Source organism: Amphiprion ocellaris, chromosome 23 (assembly GCF_022539595.1).
Source record: "Amphiprion ocellaris isolate individual 3 ecotype Okinawa chromosome 23, ASM2253959v1, whole genome shotgun sequence".
In the NCBI taxonomy this organism is placed as follows: Eukaryota; Metazoa; Chordata; class Actinopteri; family Pomacentridae; genus Amphiprion; species Amphiprion ocellaris.
In genome coordinates this window covers 9409120-9430199 of record NC_072788.1, presented here as the reverse complement: position 1 = coordinate 9430199, position 21080 = coordinate 9409120, and the positions used below count along the sequence as shown (strand labels likewise).

Here is a 21080-nt window from a genome sequence, read left to right as displayed (position 1 = left end):
CCCTAAAACCTACAGGCGGTTTGTAAGCATGTTATCTTTCCAAAAAAAAAAAGAAAAATAAAATTACACTATTTTGTCAGAGCCATAACTGTGAAAACAAAAATAATCATCTGATTTTCAATTTTTTGAAAGTTTATTCCACCAGAAAAAAATGTTTAAATCCAGGTTTAAAATTGGGATTTTTCATCAAAATTGTTTTGTCCTAAAAATTCTGAACTCCATGTGGCAACTGTGAAGTCATAAGTGACTCAACTGTGACAAATAATCACGTGACAAAAATTCTAACTGTCTGACTGAACTGCAGATTGAATAAATAAAAAATGCAAGTTGTAAAGTATTTATAATAAGTAGAAAGGTCATTTTTATCCAGTCTTGTTTAGACCGATTTGCATCAGTTTCTACATGTTATTTCCAGGTTTTTAGATATTTTTTTACAGAAATAATCAAAGAAAGTTAGATTTTTCTCTTTTATGATTTATGCTTTTATAACTGCATCATCAAGCACAGAAGATATTTCCTCATCCTCTCTACTTCTAGCCATTGTTGTTCTGTTTCCATAGAGGTGCGGGACTTTTTATTGCAGTGAAAAATGAGACCACAGGAACGAAGAAACGGCCAGCTTTGGGTTCAGAGGGTTAATAAGAAAGCTGTTGTTTTTGAACAACATCTAGATCTAGATGCTGAATGAAAACAGGAAACAAAAAGAGTGAGTGAAAGCTTAAATCGATAATAGTTTGGTGTAAAAAGCTGCACGAGGGAAACAAATTTAAGTCCAATGCCACTAATTGCTCTGTCAAGCACGTACTGACTCCGACTTCTGACGAAGGGGATTTAAAGAGCGTTGAGAAAACAGCTGACAACTTCTCTCCCTCCCTCCCTCCCTCCCTCCCTCCCTCCCTCCCTCCCAGGACACCAGCTCATGAAATAAGCATAAAGTTGACAAGTTGAGAGAATTAGGACACGGTATTCCATCTCCTGCTTTCAACACGCTAAGCTAAATATCTGCGAGGACAAGGTAGACAGGAGAACCCAAACTAGTCACGTTGGGCCTCCACCGGTGTCACGGAGCACAGCAATGCAAAGCTAAAGGAGTTTACAAGAGGAGAGAGAGGATTAGGGACAGTGGGGAAAACAATGCAGAAATGGTCACAGAGGGTTTCCAGGGAAAATGCATCCACAGAAGAGAATGAGATACTTGAAGGAGAAAGTCTGCAGGGATGGACAGTACAGAGTTGACATACAGCACGACGGCGCTTAGGAGATGTATACAAAGGGGACACTTTGGGCAAGAGAGTTGCCTCCAGGCTGTTGGAATGAGAACAAACAAATTGTTTTTTGGAGTAGGAGGGGGAGATACAGAAATTAGAGGAGTAACTCACCAGAGTCAGCAAATTCTGAAGGGATAGTAAAAGAAAGAGAAATAGGAAGACAAACAGAGACAAGATAAATCCAAGTGATATTTAGCTAGATAGCAAACATTTAGTCATTGATAGGTATAATTCCAAGAAGAAAAATGTACTTTAAAGGTGAAATAAAGCCCATTATTATGCTCGTAATGAGTCATACTTACAGAAATAATTTGATATTTAGGATTTCTCGCAGAGATTTAGATGAGAAGATTGGTGCCACTCTTTTGTTTGTCAGATAAGCATGAAAATGTATCCAGGAAATGTTCGCTTAGCACAAAGACTTCTGGCTTTTGTGGGGGGTGTATAGCAGTCAGCTGGTTCAGGCTTCATATTTAACAGATAAACATGAAAATGGCGTCAATCGTCTCATCCATCTCTGGACAAGAATGTGAACAACCACAGTTCCCAAAATGACATGGCCACACACTTGAGCCGTCCGCAAACACGAATCAGGGTTTTTCCTGCGCGCTGAATTTAAAACTTACACAGTTTGTGTTTCTGCAACCAAAATCTATATTTAAAGCTAGTGAAAGCGTGCAGCTGAGGTGTCACAAGGTGAAGGAATGACATAGAAGAATATGACTCTAATTACCGCTGGCAGCTAAAAGCAAAGCCTGTGTGGTCAGCCACAGTACAGATCAAATGGTGCAGGGTGAGAAGTGAAGAGTGTTTAAGTCAGGAAAAACCCTATAAACACACACACACACACACACACACACACACACACACACACACACACACACACACACACACACACACACATTCTCACACTGCTAACTAGCCCTGCTCTGAAACAAGCAAAAGCTAACCAGTTCCCTGCACTGACAAAACAACCTCAGACTTTCCCTGAGCGTGGAGGCGCGGACAACTTATTTTGAGAAATGCTTATGAAAAATGTATGGATGGAGTCCTGCCAGCTCCCCGCGGCCCAGCTGAGCTACACTTAAAACCTGAGAGCACGCAAGGACAAGCAGCACATCCTCCATCTCTGACGGATGCACCTGTTCGACCCCATCCACGCTGCGAGCTCACCAACAAAATGCTCCTTTTGTGTTAATGATAGCAGTCACTGGTCTCGTCTACAAATGGGCTCGAACTTAAAGCGATACAACCAATGAAACTGTTAAGCGCTCCAAACAAATTAGGCACACGATGAGCGCTTTTGAAAAAATGAAGTCAAGACTCGTATCTTTATGTGTTCACTGGCGTAGAAGAAAACATTCCAAAGTGCTGCATGGAAATCTCAAAAATAATATATTCACATCAGCTGAGGTCCAAAGTGTTGCTTTTGTTCTCTCCAGTAATTAATTCAGTCCTCATGTCATGTCACACTGTAGATGTTGTTTCAGCGCATTCATTTCCAGTCATTCGTTTGCCAAAAGACACATCAGTCAAATCTGGTCCTCGTATTTCTGCTGCGTTCAAGCAGAATTTGAAAAAAGTATCTATTAACACATAAAAACTGAATTTGTACACGAATATTTAGAAGTTGAATTGAGATCAAAGCACACACATGTTAGTTCAGATCTTGAACCCACAACTTTCATGAGCAAGCAGTACATATTTCATCATCAGTACATGTTGAGTGTGTTGAAGGAGAATAAATGAGAAATCTATACAAAGTGACAAGGCGGAGTATGTATAGACTTCTCTTGTACATATAGATGAGCAGCCATACAGACTCCAGCAGGCCGTGATTTACATTTTAATCACTGCAATGGAAAGACGTACACACTCAGAGACGGGACGACTTGGATTCGATGTACAACAGCGATTTGATGCATGTTAATGGGCACTTTATGGCCTGGTCTTGGCACGGCTTATTAATCTTTCCTGAGCTGACTCATTCTAGGTTTGGCTTTCAAGGAAAGTAAAATCATTTCAGAGAAAGCTGAAATGCCTCCTCAGACATCAGATAATGTGATCACATCCGTCCAGATGGGAAACATTTGGTCTGACTGCTATTTTATGTTTACAAATGCCTATTTTGTTGTGTTGCAACAGTGACATTGAAGCTTTCCATCAAACAACATACAAAGAACATCAAGGATTATGAAAGGGGGAGTAAAAATGACATCATCTCATAGATATAGTTATTGATTTTTAAGGAGAAGACACTCAAATTCACAAAACTATCTTCAAACTTCTATTGCTGGTTTGACCTCTATAAACACACAGTTAGGATTTTCCTTTAACTTTCCCAGAGTGGGTTGAGAATGGGATGACACTGCACCTCCCACAGCATATTAACATATTCATCCCCTGCGCCAAGCACTGACACAGCCGCTTTACATTTTCCTTCACTAAGGTAATAGGCCTTCATCTTGGATTAAAGGAAAATGATCGCCTGCCTCAGCCGGCGCCGAGCCCGTCTTGTCTCATGCGGACTATGCTTAAAATCAGTCTCGGCGTACAACATTTGGATGACAACTATTTCTAAATGTTAGTGATGGATCTTCTGGATTGGAAGGGTACGTGGTGTGCTTGTTAATGAATGGAAGCCAATATTTTCATTTGGAGTGTGAATTCTTCTTTTAAAAACCATAAGGATGCTTGGTGCTTTGATTCTTGATACATCGAAAAAACAGATTAAGGTCCTTTCAAGAAAAGAAGGTAAGAATGAATTTGTACATGAAAATGTACAATGATGGACAGTCTAAAAGAACATCTGTGAGACTTGTTTCCAATCTATCTGACAGTCTTACCTTCACTTAAAGGGTCCAATGTGTGAATCATCAGCTGGAAAATGCTGTTCCTCATCAAGCTGTTGTGCAGGGAGGCCGAACTACCCCCCCTTTGAAGGCGAGGCCTGGCCTGTCAGAGGAGAAAAAAGATGTTTTCAATATGTCATGCTTACTCCTAGTTTAAAGTCCAGTAAATACTCATAAAGCATATGGATCACTCTGTCTAATGTGAGCACTTCACTAAAGCCATTTCTAATCCAAGCTTATTTAACTAAACGCAGGAAACCATGCTGTTTTGTAAGCTTATTTAATTTTACATAATAAGGAAAGATCATTTTGTGCTTTGTTTGTTGTGAATGTACATCATTTTAAGCACAGAAAGAACGATTCATTGTACAGCAACATTTGCTCAGGAGTATACGATGCTCTACCACCTTCAGATATGCTTCTGGTTGGCATATGATTCCCTAATCCTCTTTCACATAAAACCTCTAAGCGGAACCTGCAACCCAATGAAAATCATCAAGTACCGCCACTTCTTAAAAATATAAGCCCCACGGGTTGAGACAGGCATTCACAGTTGCGGTGGCATTTGAGTTCCTTCTACCAAAACAACCCCATTGCCAAGGTCACTCCGGCAGTCGAGGCCGAACTTGAGAACTGTGGGAAATTAGGTGCCGTTGCCAGTGGCAGCTGTTGGGAATGTTTCCGCCTTTGGCTGCTCGCAGGTGATGCGTAGGCACAGGAGGTGTCAGCTGCTAATTCACAGGCCCATATGGGTGTGAGCGGGAGGCAGGGGAGGCATCCCGACTACCAGGGTTTGTGTAAGATCTCGTGGCTTCTCCGTATGACCCTGAAGAACCTTCTTCTGCTGCTGTGCTGTATCTGCTTCCTTTACACTGTGGATAAAAGCTACACGGCCTTTCTGGCACTATACAACGACTGAGAGGCCTAAAACACGTCGCTTTTTTGCATGCTGTGTGGAAATGCTGCAGAAGGAAGGGCTTTGGAAGACACTACTCTCTGCATGAGGGGAGGCCGAAGGTTAGAGATTACAGTGCACATGTATTGTTCACAGCATGGTGGGAGAAACACAGGTTACGCTAATACGTCTACACAGAAACGGGGACGAACACAGAAGCAGACGGGGGAAAGTGTCAATCAGACAGTACCTACCGACAACTTGCCGTCATCCTCGAGCGCCCCAGGACTTGCCTTCTCATCCAACACAAAGAGAAGAAGAAGTAAAAGAGGGGGGGAGAGAGAAAGAGAAAACAGGACATAGATGTGAAGCATGCTGCACGCAACCACACAGACAAGATGAAAAGACGATAGAGAAAGACACTGCGGCACAGTAACGGTGATGGTGATGACTGACTGTGATGCAAGTGGACAAGACTCGAGGGACAGATTCCTCCCCACTGCTGTGCCTGCCTACTGTGTCGGTCACAAGCTGAGCAGGATTAGGTTGTGTCTACTTGAATTTCCTCAGAATTCAGTCAAAAACGTCATTTCAATTTCAGTCATATGTGTCAAGGATGTCGAGTCCTATTAGGAATTTCCTTCGCATCTCGGTGCACATAAAAAGTACAGTAATGTTGAAGACATAAGCGTTGACTTAGAGAGAGGTACTGATCTGAATGCTCATCAAGAAAGCAAATAAGTACATTTTGCAAGTTTTAATGTGATAACTTTGCCTGAGAAAACATGCCAGATCACGCCAAAGAGACTCTTTCAACAATCACTGGATTTTCTGCCATCAGACTCAGCAGGCCTTTTTTGGCATGTACATTACTGTAACACAGTTTATTTTTGAAACAAAAGCCTTTCACCAAGTGCCTGACGGAACGGCACTCACTTCATCTCCAAAAACGCGTGTGAGATAACAGTCGCTTAAGGCCTCTGTTTCTCACTGCAAGGGAACAAACACAAAGCTTTTGTTCAGATCTCAGAATATCAAGGCTTTGTTTCGCTGCCTACACGCTTTCAAACAGAAATGTGTAGAATGTTGAGGCGCTGGTGTGCATTGATAAGACGCCCGCCGCTAAATCAAATTCAGAAACTGATCCAGTTTTGATCTTGTTAAAAAATGCAGGGCAAATATACAAATTTTAAGAAGGGGCCCTCAGCCTTGTTAGCCCAGTGATTCATTTGCATGTTAAACGACGCTGCATTCAGTTGAATATCAAAACCTTTGTGCAGGAAGGAGGAGTGTGGTGTGAAGTGAAAGCTTATGGGTCCCAGCAGGTTTCTGAATTGAAAAAAAGACAATTAAAAGCTGTTCAGGGCTTCTTTTGTTGATAAAACCGCGTCACAAACTTTGAAATGAAATCAAATTCACCTTCACTTAGAGAACTTTTGCTTGTAAGCTGGTTCTATCTGCAGAAAACCCACCACTGTGAATGTCAGTACCCGCTGTGTCCCGCTGTTTCTGTTTAACAGCTCATAATTTTCCTTATATTAGCTTTGCTTCTGTATGGCTACGGAATAATTACAGATGCGTGGGCTGAAATTAAACATTTGCCAAAAAAAAAATGAAACAGAAGTTGAGCTAATCCTGAGATTTTCCACACAGCTATTCAACTATAACCTTCTTTTCCCCCCTATTTCATATTTTCAGGGTAATTCCCTGCACACTCTCGCATAATTATTCTATTTCACTCCCTAGCACCCTCCTCAAAGGCAAGTCAGGAGGGTTAGGAGAGAGCAGGTGAATGTGCCAGATAGAGATTACGCCATGGGTCGCTCATTAAGCCAGCGTTAAATATTATGACTAATAATCACACAGGGAGATTAGCATGTTCTCTGGAGTTTTTGTGTTCTCTAATACCAGCAGCTCTGCCTTCTAGTTCTTACGTAATGTCACATCAGGATCATTCTTGGAAGCGGATCAGCTGAGGGAGATAACCGTCCCTCAGTGGCCGTGTGCAATGTAACGCCGTGTTACGGAGAATTATCGATGAGGAGTGTGACATCATGCAAAAAATACTTCCGCTTTCACCAGTCAAATTGCCCACAGCTTAAAGTTGGGACTTTCGGAGGAATCCGAGCACACTGGTGGAAACGCTGAAAGCAGAGCTGCTTTAGGGCATTCAGCGGCGGATTATAGGTCTTCTTATGTGCAATCTGAGAGCATAAAAACAGTCTATTTCTGGAGGGATTTGATATGCATTTTCTTTATGCTTCGACATCCAAGCCATATCACGGCAGAGAATAATAGCAAATCTTTTTATCTTTTTTTAACACACTTTCCTAGTTTGCCAATGATGGAGTTTGATTAAATCCATCATAGCTGCTGTTGATCCTTCAAATCCTTAATATGCTCCTTATACACTCCAGATAAATTACAAAGTGTGGTTATATTTTGTAAATCTTTAGAGGCACTTTCCAAATTCCTCTTGTGTAGTTTGCATGGAATTCAATTCAATAATATAAATAATTGAAACAGGTGAAAGCAGGAGTCATTACTATCACCACAGTGCATCATATATTGTCATCTCCACAGCATTAAATTAAGCATTCAAAATTTTACTTCCATGAATGTTTTGGGAAACTTACACTCAGTGAATCATCTCATGAATAAAGTGAATAGATTCTATATTTTAAAAAACTACTAAACCATCTACTAACAGTTTATATACTGTAGCTTCCAGTTTTCTATAATACAGATGCTTAGCTAAATTTCAGTGCCATCGTTAGAAAAAACTTGCAGAATACATGCTATTGGGGCTCGTCCTCTCACTATGGTTATGTTCTTTATGAACACAAATAGGATCAAGATTTTTAGAAAAAATCTGGTTTGCTTTCTGATACCACACTCAAGTTTGTACAATTTAAAACTAAAAACAAGACACAAAACATCCAAAACTGTCGAGAAACAAACAACAGAAACTGTCTTCTGAGCTAGAATATATGTTGTAATGATGTTCTGAGAAAGTTCTGCAGAGTTCTAAGAAATATTTCAGTGGGAATCTTCGTTTAAGTTCCCAGAATATTTGCTTTAAGGTCATAGGAAACATTTTTCCGAATGTTGAATGAGAACGTCCCATTGCTATGTTGTAACATTGTGGGAATGATTTATAAAAGAACGCTGTATGCTGAATAGCCTCCTCAAAATACTGCAGGCAAAATGTTCTGTCTTTGTTAATATATAATGTTTCATAAAAGACCTTCTATCACCAGAGGACTCAATGACATCTTGAGAAATTCTTTTTTTTAGTGCTGCTTTGAAAATGTTCTTTCTTAACATAATAATGCCCCTGATCCTTCAAGCATGTTTTGTTAGACTTTTAATCTGGTACAAACATTATAGGAAATTAAATTGTGCATTAGATTCTTTAAAACATTATTAGAACTTACAGGTAAGCCGCTTCTCCCTGATGCTAGTCTTTATGCTAAGCTAAGCTAACAGATTGCTGCTCTCAGCTACATAGTTAATGTAAATACGTGATCAAACCTCGTTTCAGCTCTAAGAAAGAAAGCCATTTTCCCAAAATGTGAATAATTTCTCTCACAAATCCGCTTTTCCAAGAGAAGTGCTGAAAAATTCCGCTCCAGCTACGACTCTACGAATATATTCTTACGATTTGAAACGTGCAACTGAAATGATAATTTCTTCAACTATTCACAACAAACATGCCCAAACAGGCTCTTCCAGTAAATGTGTCATTTCCTGCACAACAAATCCATATTGTATCGGATGTGGATGTGCTATAAATAAAGCATATATGTACGTAAAGACCTGTGAAAACTACACTGCCTGTGCTTGTTGAGCAAACTTGAAAAGGGAAATGTTGCAGAGCTCCGGGCTGCACGTGCTTACAGTCGACAGCCTGTCTGTCAGAGCGTGACAGCAGAACACCCTTCGAGATTTGTCCATCTCGAGTCATCGCGTTAGAGCTAAACTGTTGAGCAGCACGACTGAGCAGCATCTTTTTTTTCCCTCCTTTCTCCCCCCGCCTTTTTCCTGGAGACGATAATGATGATCTTCAAGGAAAGAAGAGAAAAGATGCACAACAAGTCAAGAAGCCATCCACTTGCTAATTAGTAACCCCTTCATTTTTCTAACAAGCAGAACTAATTACAGGAGCTGCCACGGCGCTGATTTCCCACAAGGCAACGGCTCACCAGGACTAAGCCAAAATTGCTTCCTCCTCTTCCTCCTCCTCCTCCTCTCATGAACCAATCAGACTGCAGTTTTTTGGAAGACAAATAGGGGAACAAAAAGTGCTGTGTCATTTTTTAATATAATCACCCAAAGCTGGGTTTGATCAGGTGCGAGTGCTTGCCGCCGTGTGGCTCGGAGCTCATTGTGAAGTCAGTTTTCTTGCAATGAAGAATGATGACTGTGCAGTGCGATGTTTTAAATTCAAGCGGCACAATAACGACCTCCAGCGAGCCTGATCAAGTCTGCCCTTTTGTCGTTTGATCTGCAGATGCAGTGCAAAATAAAAAAGGCCGAACCGGGTTCTTAGTTTTTTTGAGATAGAGGCTTGCAATCAACAGAAGTTTGTTCAAGCAGCATGTTTTTATATGCTGCAGCGTGTCCACCGCTGCAGCACTCGGCGCCCCAGATTTTATTTTAGCTGCCCTCTTCCATTTACCTGCGGGTGCTAGGAGTTGTTTTTTTCTTGACTTTTTGTTTTAGTTTTTGATGTTTCAGCACTGGTCTTACTGTGTGTCGCAGTTTCTGATGTGGAAACTTGTTCACAGCAAACCAAAGTCAGACCCTCGGGCAACCAAGTGTTTATCCAAAAAAAACCCCCAAAAAACATGTCTATACTTTAAAAGCACTCTTCACTTTATTGTTTCTTCTGGTGCCCACTGATGACATTCTTTAATGCACATTAATGACAATCAGGATTAAGAAAATCTAACATCGTGCCATTTTTGCTCTCACAGCTTCAGAAAACATCCAGAGAAGCAGTCAAAGATGCTGCTGTTAGTTCTTAAATAGACAGAAAGTGATATTTAGTAGCATCTACTAGTATTTATGCTTCGGTTTGTGTGTGTAAACTGAAACCAGGACACTGAATTACGCTGCTTCACCTGCATTCTCCATCAACAGTGTCTAAGGAAACCTGCTTGCTCTGCAGTCTGGGTTGATGTGTTCTGGTGCACAGATCTGATAAGCACCAGTTTTGCAAAACATTCTTGGGCTTATTTGGGTCGAATGATTGTGTCGTGACACCACATCGAGCTAAATGATCAGTTTATTTTTTCTCTTTACAGTTAGCAAACCTCTTTAGAAGATCAAAGCCATCAATGTCCATAACTTAGCACTTTCAGATTTCCTCGTCCCCATCTGTGGCATTCAGCCCCGAGCCCAAACTAATCTTTAAAAATTAATCTCAGATATAGTTTTTTTGTTAAGACTGTCTAGTTTCCTAAAACAGCTGGGCAGGGTCGTTTTTAGCAAAAAGACTGGATTTGTCGGGGACTATTTTTAGCTGCGGATTAATGCGCATTTGCTGCTCGAGTGAAATTCACAGCAGCAGGACAGTGTTTGTGAGATCGACTTAATCTAAACTACAGTGTCTGCATTCATGGTAAGGAAGGAACATGGTGTGAATCACTGGAGCACTGAAAAAGCAACTATCATTTTATCGCACCTTGTTTTGTTGCACAGTCATCTCTGTAAAAAATAAACATTTACTGTTATTTTACATATTTCGCCTGTTTTGTTAGACTACATATAGTTAGTAAAATCACAAAAAGGCATTAATTTACATGTTAACCCTCACACACAGTCCAAAATTGGCAAAAATCTGTAATTTTCCCTAGTGGTATTAATTTTTTATTGTTTTTACAATGTTTGACCTTAAATTACCTTTAACTGTATTTAAATCAGCAAAAGATGCCATTATTTTAGAGATATTGATGTTATTTGAAAGAAACATTACTTGCAGTAAGAATTTAAAAAATGGTAAATTCATTTTATAAATTGTAATTTTACAGATTTTGCTTGTTTTGTTAGTTTACAGATAAAATCTAGCAAAATCATAGGATGAAAAAAATATCAAAATTGCCAGTAATGTTCAAAGAAAAAAATCTGCATTCAAAAAAATTGGTAATTTGCAAAAATCATAGAAAAAAAAGTAGCAATTTACATGTTAACTGTTAAAAAAAAAAAAAAAAAAATGTAAAATCTGTAAATAATGTCCACATCAAAAATCTCTATTTTTTTTCTTGTATGTTTGGTCAAAAAATTGCACTAGAGTTTGTTTGTTTGTTTTTTTTAACTCCAATACGTTGTTTAGAAGTAAAACTATCTGTACTAAGAATTGAAAATGGTTCAAACATTTTTTAAAACTCATACATATTGACTTTAAAAAAAACAAACAAGAAAGATGCACAACTCAACATTGAGCGCATCAAAAAAAATTTAATCCTTTACAATGTGTGACTATAAAATTACACAGTTTTACTATTTTTAAATCTGCTAAAAAATATCATTATTTTACAGATATTTGCTCTTCTTTTCATGGTTTTCACAGTTTTTGGTCATTACAGCATTTAACTTTTTTCTGGCACCTTTGCTGCCAAATTTTTACAGTTTTTGTTCTGAGGCACACACAAAAAAAAAGACATATTTTGTAGAGGAGGCGGAGGTGGAAGAAGCTTATTGCTGGTCAGTGCAGCTGACATTTAACGGCCCCAGTGTAAAATGCTGATGAAGCCCTCTCAGCATCACCTTGGTGGGTCTGAGTGGGGATGGGATTGGGCTTCATTTGTCTTCCAGGGATGGACATAAGTGTCAATCCTCTTCGACGAGAGCAGCAGAGGAGAGGCTTTCAGCAGATTCACTGAACCCCAGAGCATTTTCTAATTAGCTCATTAGAGACTGTCTGATTGCAATCACTTCCCTTCTAAGAGTCGACTCTCTTAAATTCGGTTTAAAATTCTCCGTGGTTATCTGTGCCATGTCAGGTCCGTCTGCAGCTGCGAGATTCTATACGACGGCACTTTGCAGACAGCATCGCCCTGGATTTCACAAATTACGGGTATTACATGAGCCGCAACTCTCGGAGCTGATGTAATGTTCAGCTGCTAGAGCTTAGCAAGGCTGATGTTGATGGTCAAAAATCCCCCGGAGGAAGGAGTTAAGTATGTAAGGCCTGACAGTCCTTGGCCACCTCCAAACATGTGCACGGTTTCCATCTCGTGTCATTTCATACACCCATGAGATAGGGATCTTAGTGCCCTTCACATGATGCTTTTACAGTGCAGTTACATTATCTAATTCAACCCCGCTTTCAAAAATAGCCCTTGATCGATAAGGCTTTCAGTTTCTTGCAAGCCTCAACGTTTCACCTTCAGGCTCTCCCTCAGAAAAAAAAAAGAAAGACAAAAAAGGCAACTCTCTCATTTTGCATTTTCAGGAGCTGCTTTATAGACATGCATCCCTAAATCTGGATGCATGTTAGCCTTCACCTTTATGACCTTGAGCTAAAGACTTACACAAGATCCTAAAAGCACATCGGCTCATATCATACGTGAAGGTCCAAACAATGCACAAACCGAATGGAAATGGCTTCTGATGAAGACAGCAGTTAAAGCCAGAGCCACAGTTATTCTGTCTGCTGAGGTCATATCAGAATACCGAGTCGTTAAGCGGTAAAGACAAACAGCTTCATGAACCGGGCCTGTGGAGATACACTCCTCTGTGTGGGCCATAAACTAAGGCGGCTTTCAACGATCTGGCAGCTCCCCAGTGCCAGATTAAGTAAACCTCTCTCAGAAACCGTCTGTGCGGCCTATCAGACAGATCAGGAAACTCATCCTACGCTTTTATTTTAAGTAACGTCTGGGCTATTGCGACTTACATCAGCGAAGAGTGAAGCAGCAGCGTGTATTTGGCTTAATGCTCTTTGTTTTTTTCATTTGCAGGTTAAGTATGATGCAGGGGAATGATGGTAAAAAAAAAATATCGCTACATTTGAGGAGAAAGGTTTGAATATTTAAGTTGATTAAGTTTAGGAGGGAATGGTGCTGTCCATGGTGCTGAACTATAGGCAAAGACTACTGCTGCAAGCTTAACTTTGCATTCACTCGCTGAGATTTCAAACGTGGGACGAAAAGAGCTGCAAACTTGCGCTTGAAACCGACTGGCCTTGGTTACTGACCTACACTCACTCTCAAAACCTGCTCCTCTTTCTCAAAATAGCCCAACTATTTAATTAATTTCACTCAGTTGAAGCATTAATCAACTAATTGTATGTAGTATACAGGAACAAAGGCATCCCAATGAAACTCCCTGAACAGTAGAAGAAAGAAAAAAAATGCAGTTTAGTTGTTTAAACTGATGCACAGACGAGATAAGTTGATCCTGAGGGAAATTTCTGTGCTGAAATTAACTTAGCGGTACCAGGGGGCACGTAAGCATTCCTTTTTGCTTTGTAAACAGCTTTGCATGTACACTCTAAAAAGTAATTCTACTACTTAATTAAATACTATTTAAACATTATTTTGATAGTCTGGGAATTGCATCAACTTAATATTGTGTGCAAGCTAAAGTCGACTTTCTGCGTGAGTTTACTAAAGAATAGAAGAAGAAGATTCAGGCCGAATTAACTTGATGAACTTAATTTTTCTTCATGACTTAAGATTTAATCAAAGAGTTAAAACTGGGAAGTAAAAAGTACATCTGGCTGTAGAGGAAAAGCTAATTCTCTCAACTCAATATAGCTAGTTAGTTGAACGTAATTTTCTTAAAAGTTGTCTAAAAGTCTGATTCAAAGTGTTTTTTTTTGTTGTTCTTGAGCCCAAACATGATTATTTAGACTGTATATTGATGATAATAATTTCAGGTTGAGCTCATGGGATGAAATTTGCCTGATAACTAAATATTTCTTCATTGTGACTTACGATTTTGAATAAATTCGACTGTAGAGGAGAAGCCATTTCCCCCAACTCAATGTAGCTAATTGGTTGAACACAATTTTATTAACTCAAAGAGTGATTCAGATTTTTGCTGTTGTTGAGCCCAAGCATGATTATTTAGGTCATAAAAGTAAGCTTCAAAGTGTTATTTTCATTGATTTATTTGCTAATTTTTATAATTGACCTTCAGACCACTAAAAACACCGAGGAGGCAGCAAGAACAACGTTGGAGCTGCTATTACAATTCAGTACGACATAGAAAGCAGCTATCGCCACTGTATTGCTAATGAGAACTTACACACTTCTTATCGATAAATGCTGTTGTACAAAATTTGAGCAAAAGCATGTCGACGGTGAGGAAGTCCGACATTGCAGCGAGAGCTTACAGAATAATTACAGACAAAACGGTGGCAGAAGAAGCTTGACACTGTATGTTTTGATCAGTCCATTATTTCACTCTGCACCTTTTTTTTCCCTCCTCTCTATTGACTTGTCTAACAGCCCCGACAACAAGGTAAAACCTCCAAAACAGGAAAACTAATTACTGGCTCGACAGTAGCGTTCAGCCTTTCCTCCCCCCGTCCTCAGACAAGGAGCCACAGCTGGAACGGATGATAAAACTTGGACTCCTCATCGTCATGGTGAGATCAAAGTCGCAGCTTTCTATTTTTAAATTATTGGACTCTGCCTCTGTTGTCACCGGCTGAGCACTAAAACAATTCTGTTTCGCTCTCTGCCTCTATCTATCCATCTCTCTGCAATATGGAGACAGAGAGATATACTGAGGTGTCTGACAGCTCAGCTCAGCTTCTTTACATGTAAACTTTATTTAGGAAAAAAAAAGGTGATTAATTTTCCTCTGCTTTCTGACATGCCTGCTTCCTCACCCTGCCTCTCTACAAGCTCGGCTCCGCAGAACAATGACTTCCACCTATTTTTCATTCATTTTAAACCAAGGTCACTTCTACAAATTTCCTTTCCAAAGCATGAATACGCTCACTGCTTTCACAAGGACAAGGGCGTGCACCGCAAAGAGGATACCGCAAAAGAGACATTCCATTTTTTCCATCCATCTCTACATGCTCGCAATCAAAAAGCGAGGTTAACGTCATTTGGGTTTTGTACAAAACGTGCTTTTATAGTAATTAAAAATGATCATTTCAACCGGATTTCCTAGAAATTAGCCCAACAACTGCTTTTATTATCCATTCAAGCCCCAAAGATGCAATATGAAACAGATGTAGTTTTTATAATTCTGCATAACTTCAGCGGTGCCCATCTGGATTTTTCAGAAAAAATTAGCCCGTCATCCGTCATAAAGGAAGATAATCCCACGAATACGTCACACGCGACTAAGCTAAGCAACCAGGGTGGATTTGATGCCATGTGGAGGGGTATTATACAGCGGTGGGAAAAAAAAGTTTGAAATTTTACACAGTCTCAAATAGTATCATGAAATATTTGTAGAAAAAGGTGTAGCTGCACTAGACAGACACAAACAAATCCAAATTATGGTTTTTTGGTTATTGTTTACAAGAAAAACTAACAAAACTAAATTCTTAACAGTTTCAATATGTCAGTTCTCAACATTGTCAGTATCAAAGTCAACAAATGACAGATAATGTGTTCAAAATTGAACAAAAAATTTGACAAAACCCATCACATCATCAAACTAATATTTAGTAGTCCTGCCATTAGCACTCAGTAGAGTTCTAATTCTGTCTTGCATGTTCCCCACGAGACTTTCACACTATTGAGGGGTAATCTTGTCCCATTCTTCTTGAATTACTGCTTTTAATTCTTTGGTTTATGCTTTGAAATAGACCTTTGATAATCCACCACAGGTTTTCAATGGGGCTCACGTCCAGAGTTTGAGCTGGCCACTCTAAGACCTGGACACTGTGCTCCTACAACCACGTTCTACTGGCCCTAGATGTATTCAAGGAGCATTATGTTTTTTTGTTGAAACATCCAGTTTGGACCTCCATGGAACAGTGCACATGCAGAAGGGAGCATGTAGGTTTCAAGAATGGTATAATACTTGGCAGAGTTCAATGTGCCATCACAGACAGTGAGATAACCAACACCAGCTGCACTCATGCATCCCCAAACCATGATACTGCCCCCTCCATGCTTGACAGTAGGTACTGTATATGCTGGAGATAATGCCTCGCCTGGCCTTCTGCGTATCCTCTCATTAGCAGGAGGAAGATAAAGCTGGAACCTGGACTAATCTGACCACAGAATCTTCTTCCAGTTCCTGGTTGTCCAGTTCTTGTGTGCTGAGCCCCAACAACGCTGGCTAACCTCTGTCTCTCATTGATCAGGCGCTTCTTGACAGCCTTGTATCACCTTAAGCCATGATCTAAAAGTCGACCACGTACAGTGCAGGTGGAACACTGGACACCAGTTTGGTTTGACCACTGCTGCTGAATCTCCTGTGATGTCATTCAGTTGTTTTTCCTGCACATGCGGATCAGGATGCGGTCATTTCTTGCTGAAGAAACCCTTGGATGCTCAGATCTTGGTTTGTCTTCCAAGCTGTTGGTTTGTCTGTATTTCTGCAGAGTGTATCCAACTGCTGACGGACTGCATCTGCACTTCCTGGTTATCTGGCACCAACTGTACCCTTCCTGGCTGAGAATCTGTATCTTCAGGCATGTTTCCTGCGTTGGGTTCCTTGTTTTAGCCATTTTAGTCTCTGAAGAATTTTCAGATGTGCTGGATTTATATAGACACGAAAAACGGCAACAAAAATTGTGTTTTTTAATGAAAGTATGACCTTCATTAGTGGATCACTGGTACAAAAATGACCCAATACTCAAAATTTTGTATGTATTTTTATGGAAGCAATCAATTCTAAGTTTTAAAAGGCTTTTTAGGGTTTATTTAATATTTTGGCTGTGACTGTACTAAAAGAAATTCAAAATTTCACAAATGCATGGTGTGTCCGAAAACTTTTTTTCACCACTGTAGTGCCTGAGGTGGGAGTTCACCTGGACTGGACCGGATGAAACGGAAGCATAGTACAACCGGCAGCATGCAACAACTGTCATTTATATATGTGAATATACAGAATGTATGCAATATGTGCAGCACTGGTGACCGAATGTCCAAATCCACGGGGAGGAAACACAAACAGTCTGCTCCCTGCACAGAAACTCGCTTTGTAACTGATCTTTGAAGCACATCCTGATGGAAGATCTCGCCTCCGTGATGCTATTTATAGCTTGGTAATGCATCAGAGGTCGCACCTTCCATCTCAGCAGAACCAACATCTGCCTCGATACACACTGCTGTATCCAACACTGACGTCTAATCGCACGGTTGGATGCAGAATCTCACATATCTGTGGACTCGATTCATTTCAACAAGGATCTGAGACTTTTACATCCCGTCTGCTTCATTTTTTAATGTCTTATTGACATCTGGTTGAGCTTTTGCAGTTCATTTATTTTTATTTCTATTTTTTATTTATTATTATTTAAGGTCTATTTCTACTTGATTTTTTTTTACTTAATTTAATGTTAATTTTCTTATCTTTTATTTTAGATTTATTGACTTGTCTATGTATATATTTTACTGATTCATTACTACTACTACTACTGTTATATTTTCTGCTATCTTCTCTTGTTCTTTCTCTTACTTGGATGTGGCATTTTATTATTTTATCTGGTGTCATATTAATTTATTTTGAAAATCCTTTACCATGTTTGGCTGGACCAGACCTCTGTTGATCACTGTTCTCCCTGATTATTCTTCTTTTCTCTTTCTGTAGAGTGCTTTGTAAGCTCTGTTTCTAAAAGGTGGTATGTAGTAAGGTTATTATTATTATTATTATTGTTATTATTGTCTATTTTTATCATCTGTTTAACTTTCTAGCTTTATTTTATGTCCATTTTATTCTCTTTTACTCTTTATTTATTTATGTATATATTTTACTTATTATTACGCGTATTGTTTTCTTTTAGTCCACTTGTTCTTTCCCTATCTTGGATGAAGCATTTTATTATTTTATGCAGTGTTGTTGTACTAGTTTATTTTGAAAAGCTTTCACCACATTTACTTACTTACTATCATTATTGCTACTATTATTATCATTATTGTAATTATTATTATCATTATTACACCATCATCACACTCATTAAGTATTAATATGTGAGGTTCTGCTTACCCTTAATGATAAATCACACAACTGTTCTTTATATCGGCTTCATTCTTGTTACTGTCAAAACACAGACTTCCAGTGTGTCACTACGACCACAACGAGTGGAAGGGGGCTCGTCGCTCCGCTGTCTTTCATAAAACCATCGTGCACACACAAAGTGCTGGCTAATCTGATCTGCCTGAGCCAGTATTTTCAAAAGCAGCCAGTCAGTCCATCAGTCAAACAATGAAAGAGGCCACAAGATAACAAGATAAGCCTGGGCTAGCCTGGAGAGGTGGTCCCGAGGAGGGGGCGGGGAGGTTTGTGGACGACGATGATGAACGCCCCGTCTAATGTCACGCACAGCCACAGCAGGCCGACGTTCCTAATGAAGCTGACTTTATACCATGATGAGGCTTAAGCTGACCTCTTTATAAGGGATTTTTAAATCAATTACAAGGGGAAGAAGGACTGGACTGGAAAATAATATCGGAGTGTGGTTAAGGTGCCAGCATTGATTGGCTGGGCTGTTTTTTTTTTCCTTTTGCACACAGAAAGAAAAAGAAACAGGCTGGACAAATGATTTGCTTCAGTGGGACACCATCAGCATGCAAAGCCAAGTCTAGTACACACACATCTGTTGCTTTTCCAGTGAAAAATGGCAGACGCAGAGATAAACACTCCTCCATCTTGCGCTGCCGTGGAGCTAAAGAACGAGCCTTTATTGTGTCCCTACAGTCTGTACATTAAGGTTTTACTGAATGGTTTGATAGAGCGTCACGGATTGGGTGAACTCCTTTGGCCCGCGCTGCACATACTGACCGACCCATTGTCCAAACCTTTGTCCGAGGGTTGACTCCGCACCGCCGGGCTAAGAAGCTTAACTGCAACACAATGTGCAACAATTAGGAGCAGCGATACAGTAAAATGGCACTAACTTTGACCTACAAACCCGGAGCAGAGATGTGCGACACCTCGGATGGAGCCGATTTGTGCAGATGTGTCAAAGTAACATCAGCAAACTATATATGCTGCAAGAAAATGCAACAAAAGGCTCAAAAAATCTCAAATACACAATATCTGCAGCATTGTGCATTGGATTACAATACACTGCAATGTTTTTCTAGACAGGTCTTGTGTAGCTTCATCTTCCGGGGTCATTATAAAATCAATATATTCAGAAATAAGACATTTTACAGCATGAAATTTGGATATTTTTAAAGATATTTGTGAAATTTTTTGCTTGATATTGCCAGTACTTTCAGAGACAACAGTTTTCTCAGCATATTTTTCGCACATTTAAATTTGACATTGTTTCAACAACATTTCAGGAACTACTAAAGATAAACACCTCAGTTTTTTGTAGATTTTTTTTCCATTTTTGCAATCAAATATTTCATATTTTAAAGTATTCTATGTGTTTTGCTTTGTATTATTGTCACATGCAGCTACATGTGATCCAGAAAATCTCACTCGTTGACTTCTGGTGTATCAGTGTTTTTGTTAAGGTGAGCTCAAAGATGGCACTTGGAATTATTCCATATACTTGTCAAGAAATGCAGATTCTGAATCAATGACATGAAGGGAAATAGTGAACATTTCAAATTTTTATCTTTAATAGTTCTTGAGTTATTGTTGTTGAAATAGCCTTGAACTTCAAAGTGCAAAAAGCAAGTTGAAAGTGGTTCAATAAGAAATATCTAAGAAAGTATTTAAATTATCAATCTAAAATTTGGCAGATACCATGTTTACTATTCATAATTCATGATTTTAAAAAAAAAGGTTCCAAGCAAATCAGAGATTTAGTCTCTGATGATCTGAGATGAAATGACAATATTCTCACATAATATTTCCTCTAAACTTGAAGTTAATGTCTAATGATACAGTTTGATTTTAAACAGAAATATGGAACATAAAAAGGAAACGGCAGCCAGTCCGCAGGGTCAGAAGCGAGGACGGCAGAGGTGGCAACCTTAACTGAGTGGACGAGTGTCCTTGTTGTGAGATTAACCAGCAGCTAAGCACTTATTAGGTAAACAAAGGTATTAGGAACCAATCAGGCCTGAATGAAGAGGAAAAACTTCCTCCCAACATCTGCTTGGGTCAAAGGTGGATGACCCTGAAGCATGATTATATGATTTTACAATGTGAGTGACTGAGCTTTATATAATTATTAGATAGAACCAGGTGAATGCAGTGTAACATTTAGTCCCAGTCATAAAACCTAATGTTTTTTTTATTTTAGATTTTTGAGATATGTTGTCAATAAAGTCAGACAAGCAGTACTTTTACATGAAAGGAATCAGTCTTATGTGTGAAAAACCCACAGAGCAACACCAATTAGTCTTTCAATTCATTGTTTTGGTTGTATTGCTTGCAAATTTGCTGTTTTGCTTCGCTCTCAGTGCTCGTATAGCAGTGATTTTAGCATTTAGCTGCTAAAACGCTCTCAGATGTTGGTGAAGAGCAAGTTAAAACCAATGTAAACTTAGATGGTCTTTGCATCCATGAAGCACAACAAGCTAAATGTTAGTTAATGAAGGTTAAAGTATAATTTTCTGGCAGTCACATTAACCAGAAAACAATATTTGTCATGTTTTTCTCCTAACTATGCAAACAGACTTCATCATCCACCCCCAACTGCTTTATTCACTGATTACTAATCTAGAAATGCATTCCTGCAATCAACATTAACCAAATAGAGAGAGTGTGAAACATCCCATATGCTGTCACCACCTCAACTTGCTAAAAACAAAAGCTCCTGCCTCCATCCTACTTTGCTGTAATTCCCAATCAATGTGACTGTAGAGCGTTTATAATTGTTTTAACTGGATTGAGAGATTATTGCAGATTACTTTTGATGAGGCTGTTGATAAAACAATAGCTTAAATAGACCTAGAAGCCACTGCAGGGAGCTGAGATCTGACAGTTCTGTTAGTGTTGATAATATTATATGTC

The 21080-nt window shown here is 39.4% G+C and overlaps 1 protein-coding gene across 8 annotated transcripts in view; it reads right to left on the bottom strand.

Annotated features, from left to right (window-relative positions):
• The window catches only part of LOC111573588 (sodium/potassium/calcium exchanger 2-like), a 52025-nt gene that overhangs the window by 26083 nt on the left and 4862 nt on the right, over window positions 1-21080 (bottom strand). For 3 of the 8 annotated variants that reach the window (XM_055007662.1, XM_055007664.1, XM_055007663.1), the window contains exons 3-5: window positions 5270-5318; window positions 4115-4223; window positions 1380-1394 (exon numbers count right to left, since the gene is read on the bottom strand). In XM_055007662.1, the coding sequence (XP_054863637.1) occupies window positions 1380-1394; window positions 4115-4223; window positions 5270-5318 (173 nt within the window). The remainder of the gene's footprint in view (window positions 1-1379; window positions 1395-4114; window positions 4224-5269; window positions 5319-21080) is intronic. The other 5 variants (XM_023277824.3, XM_055007666.1, XM_023277823.3 and 2 more) reach the window with 4 other exon arrangements.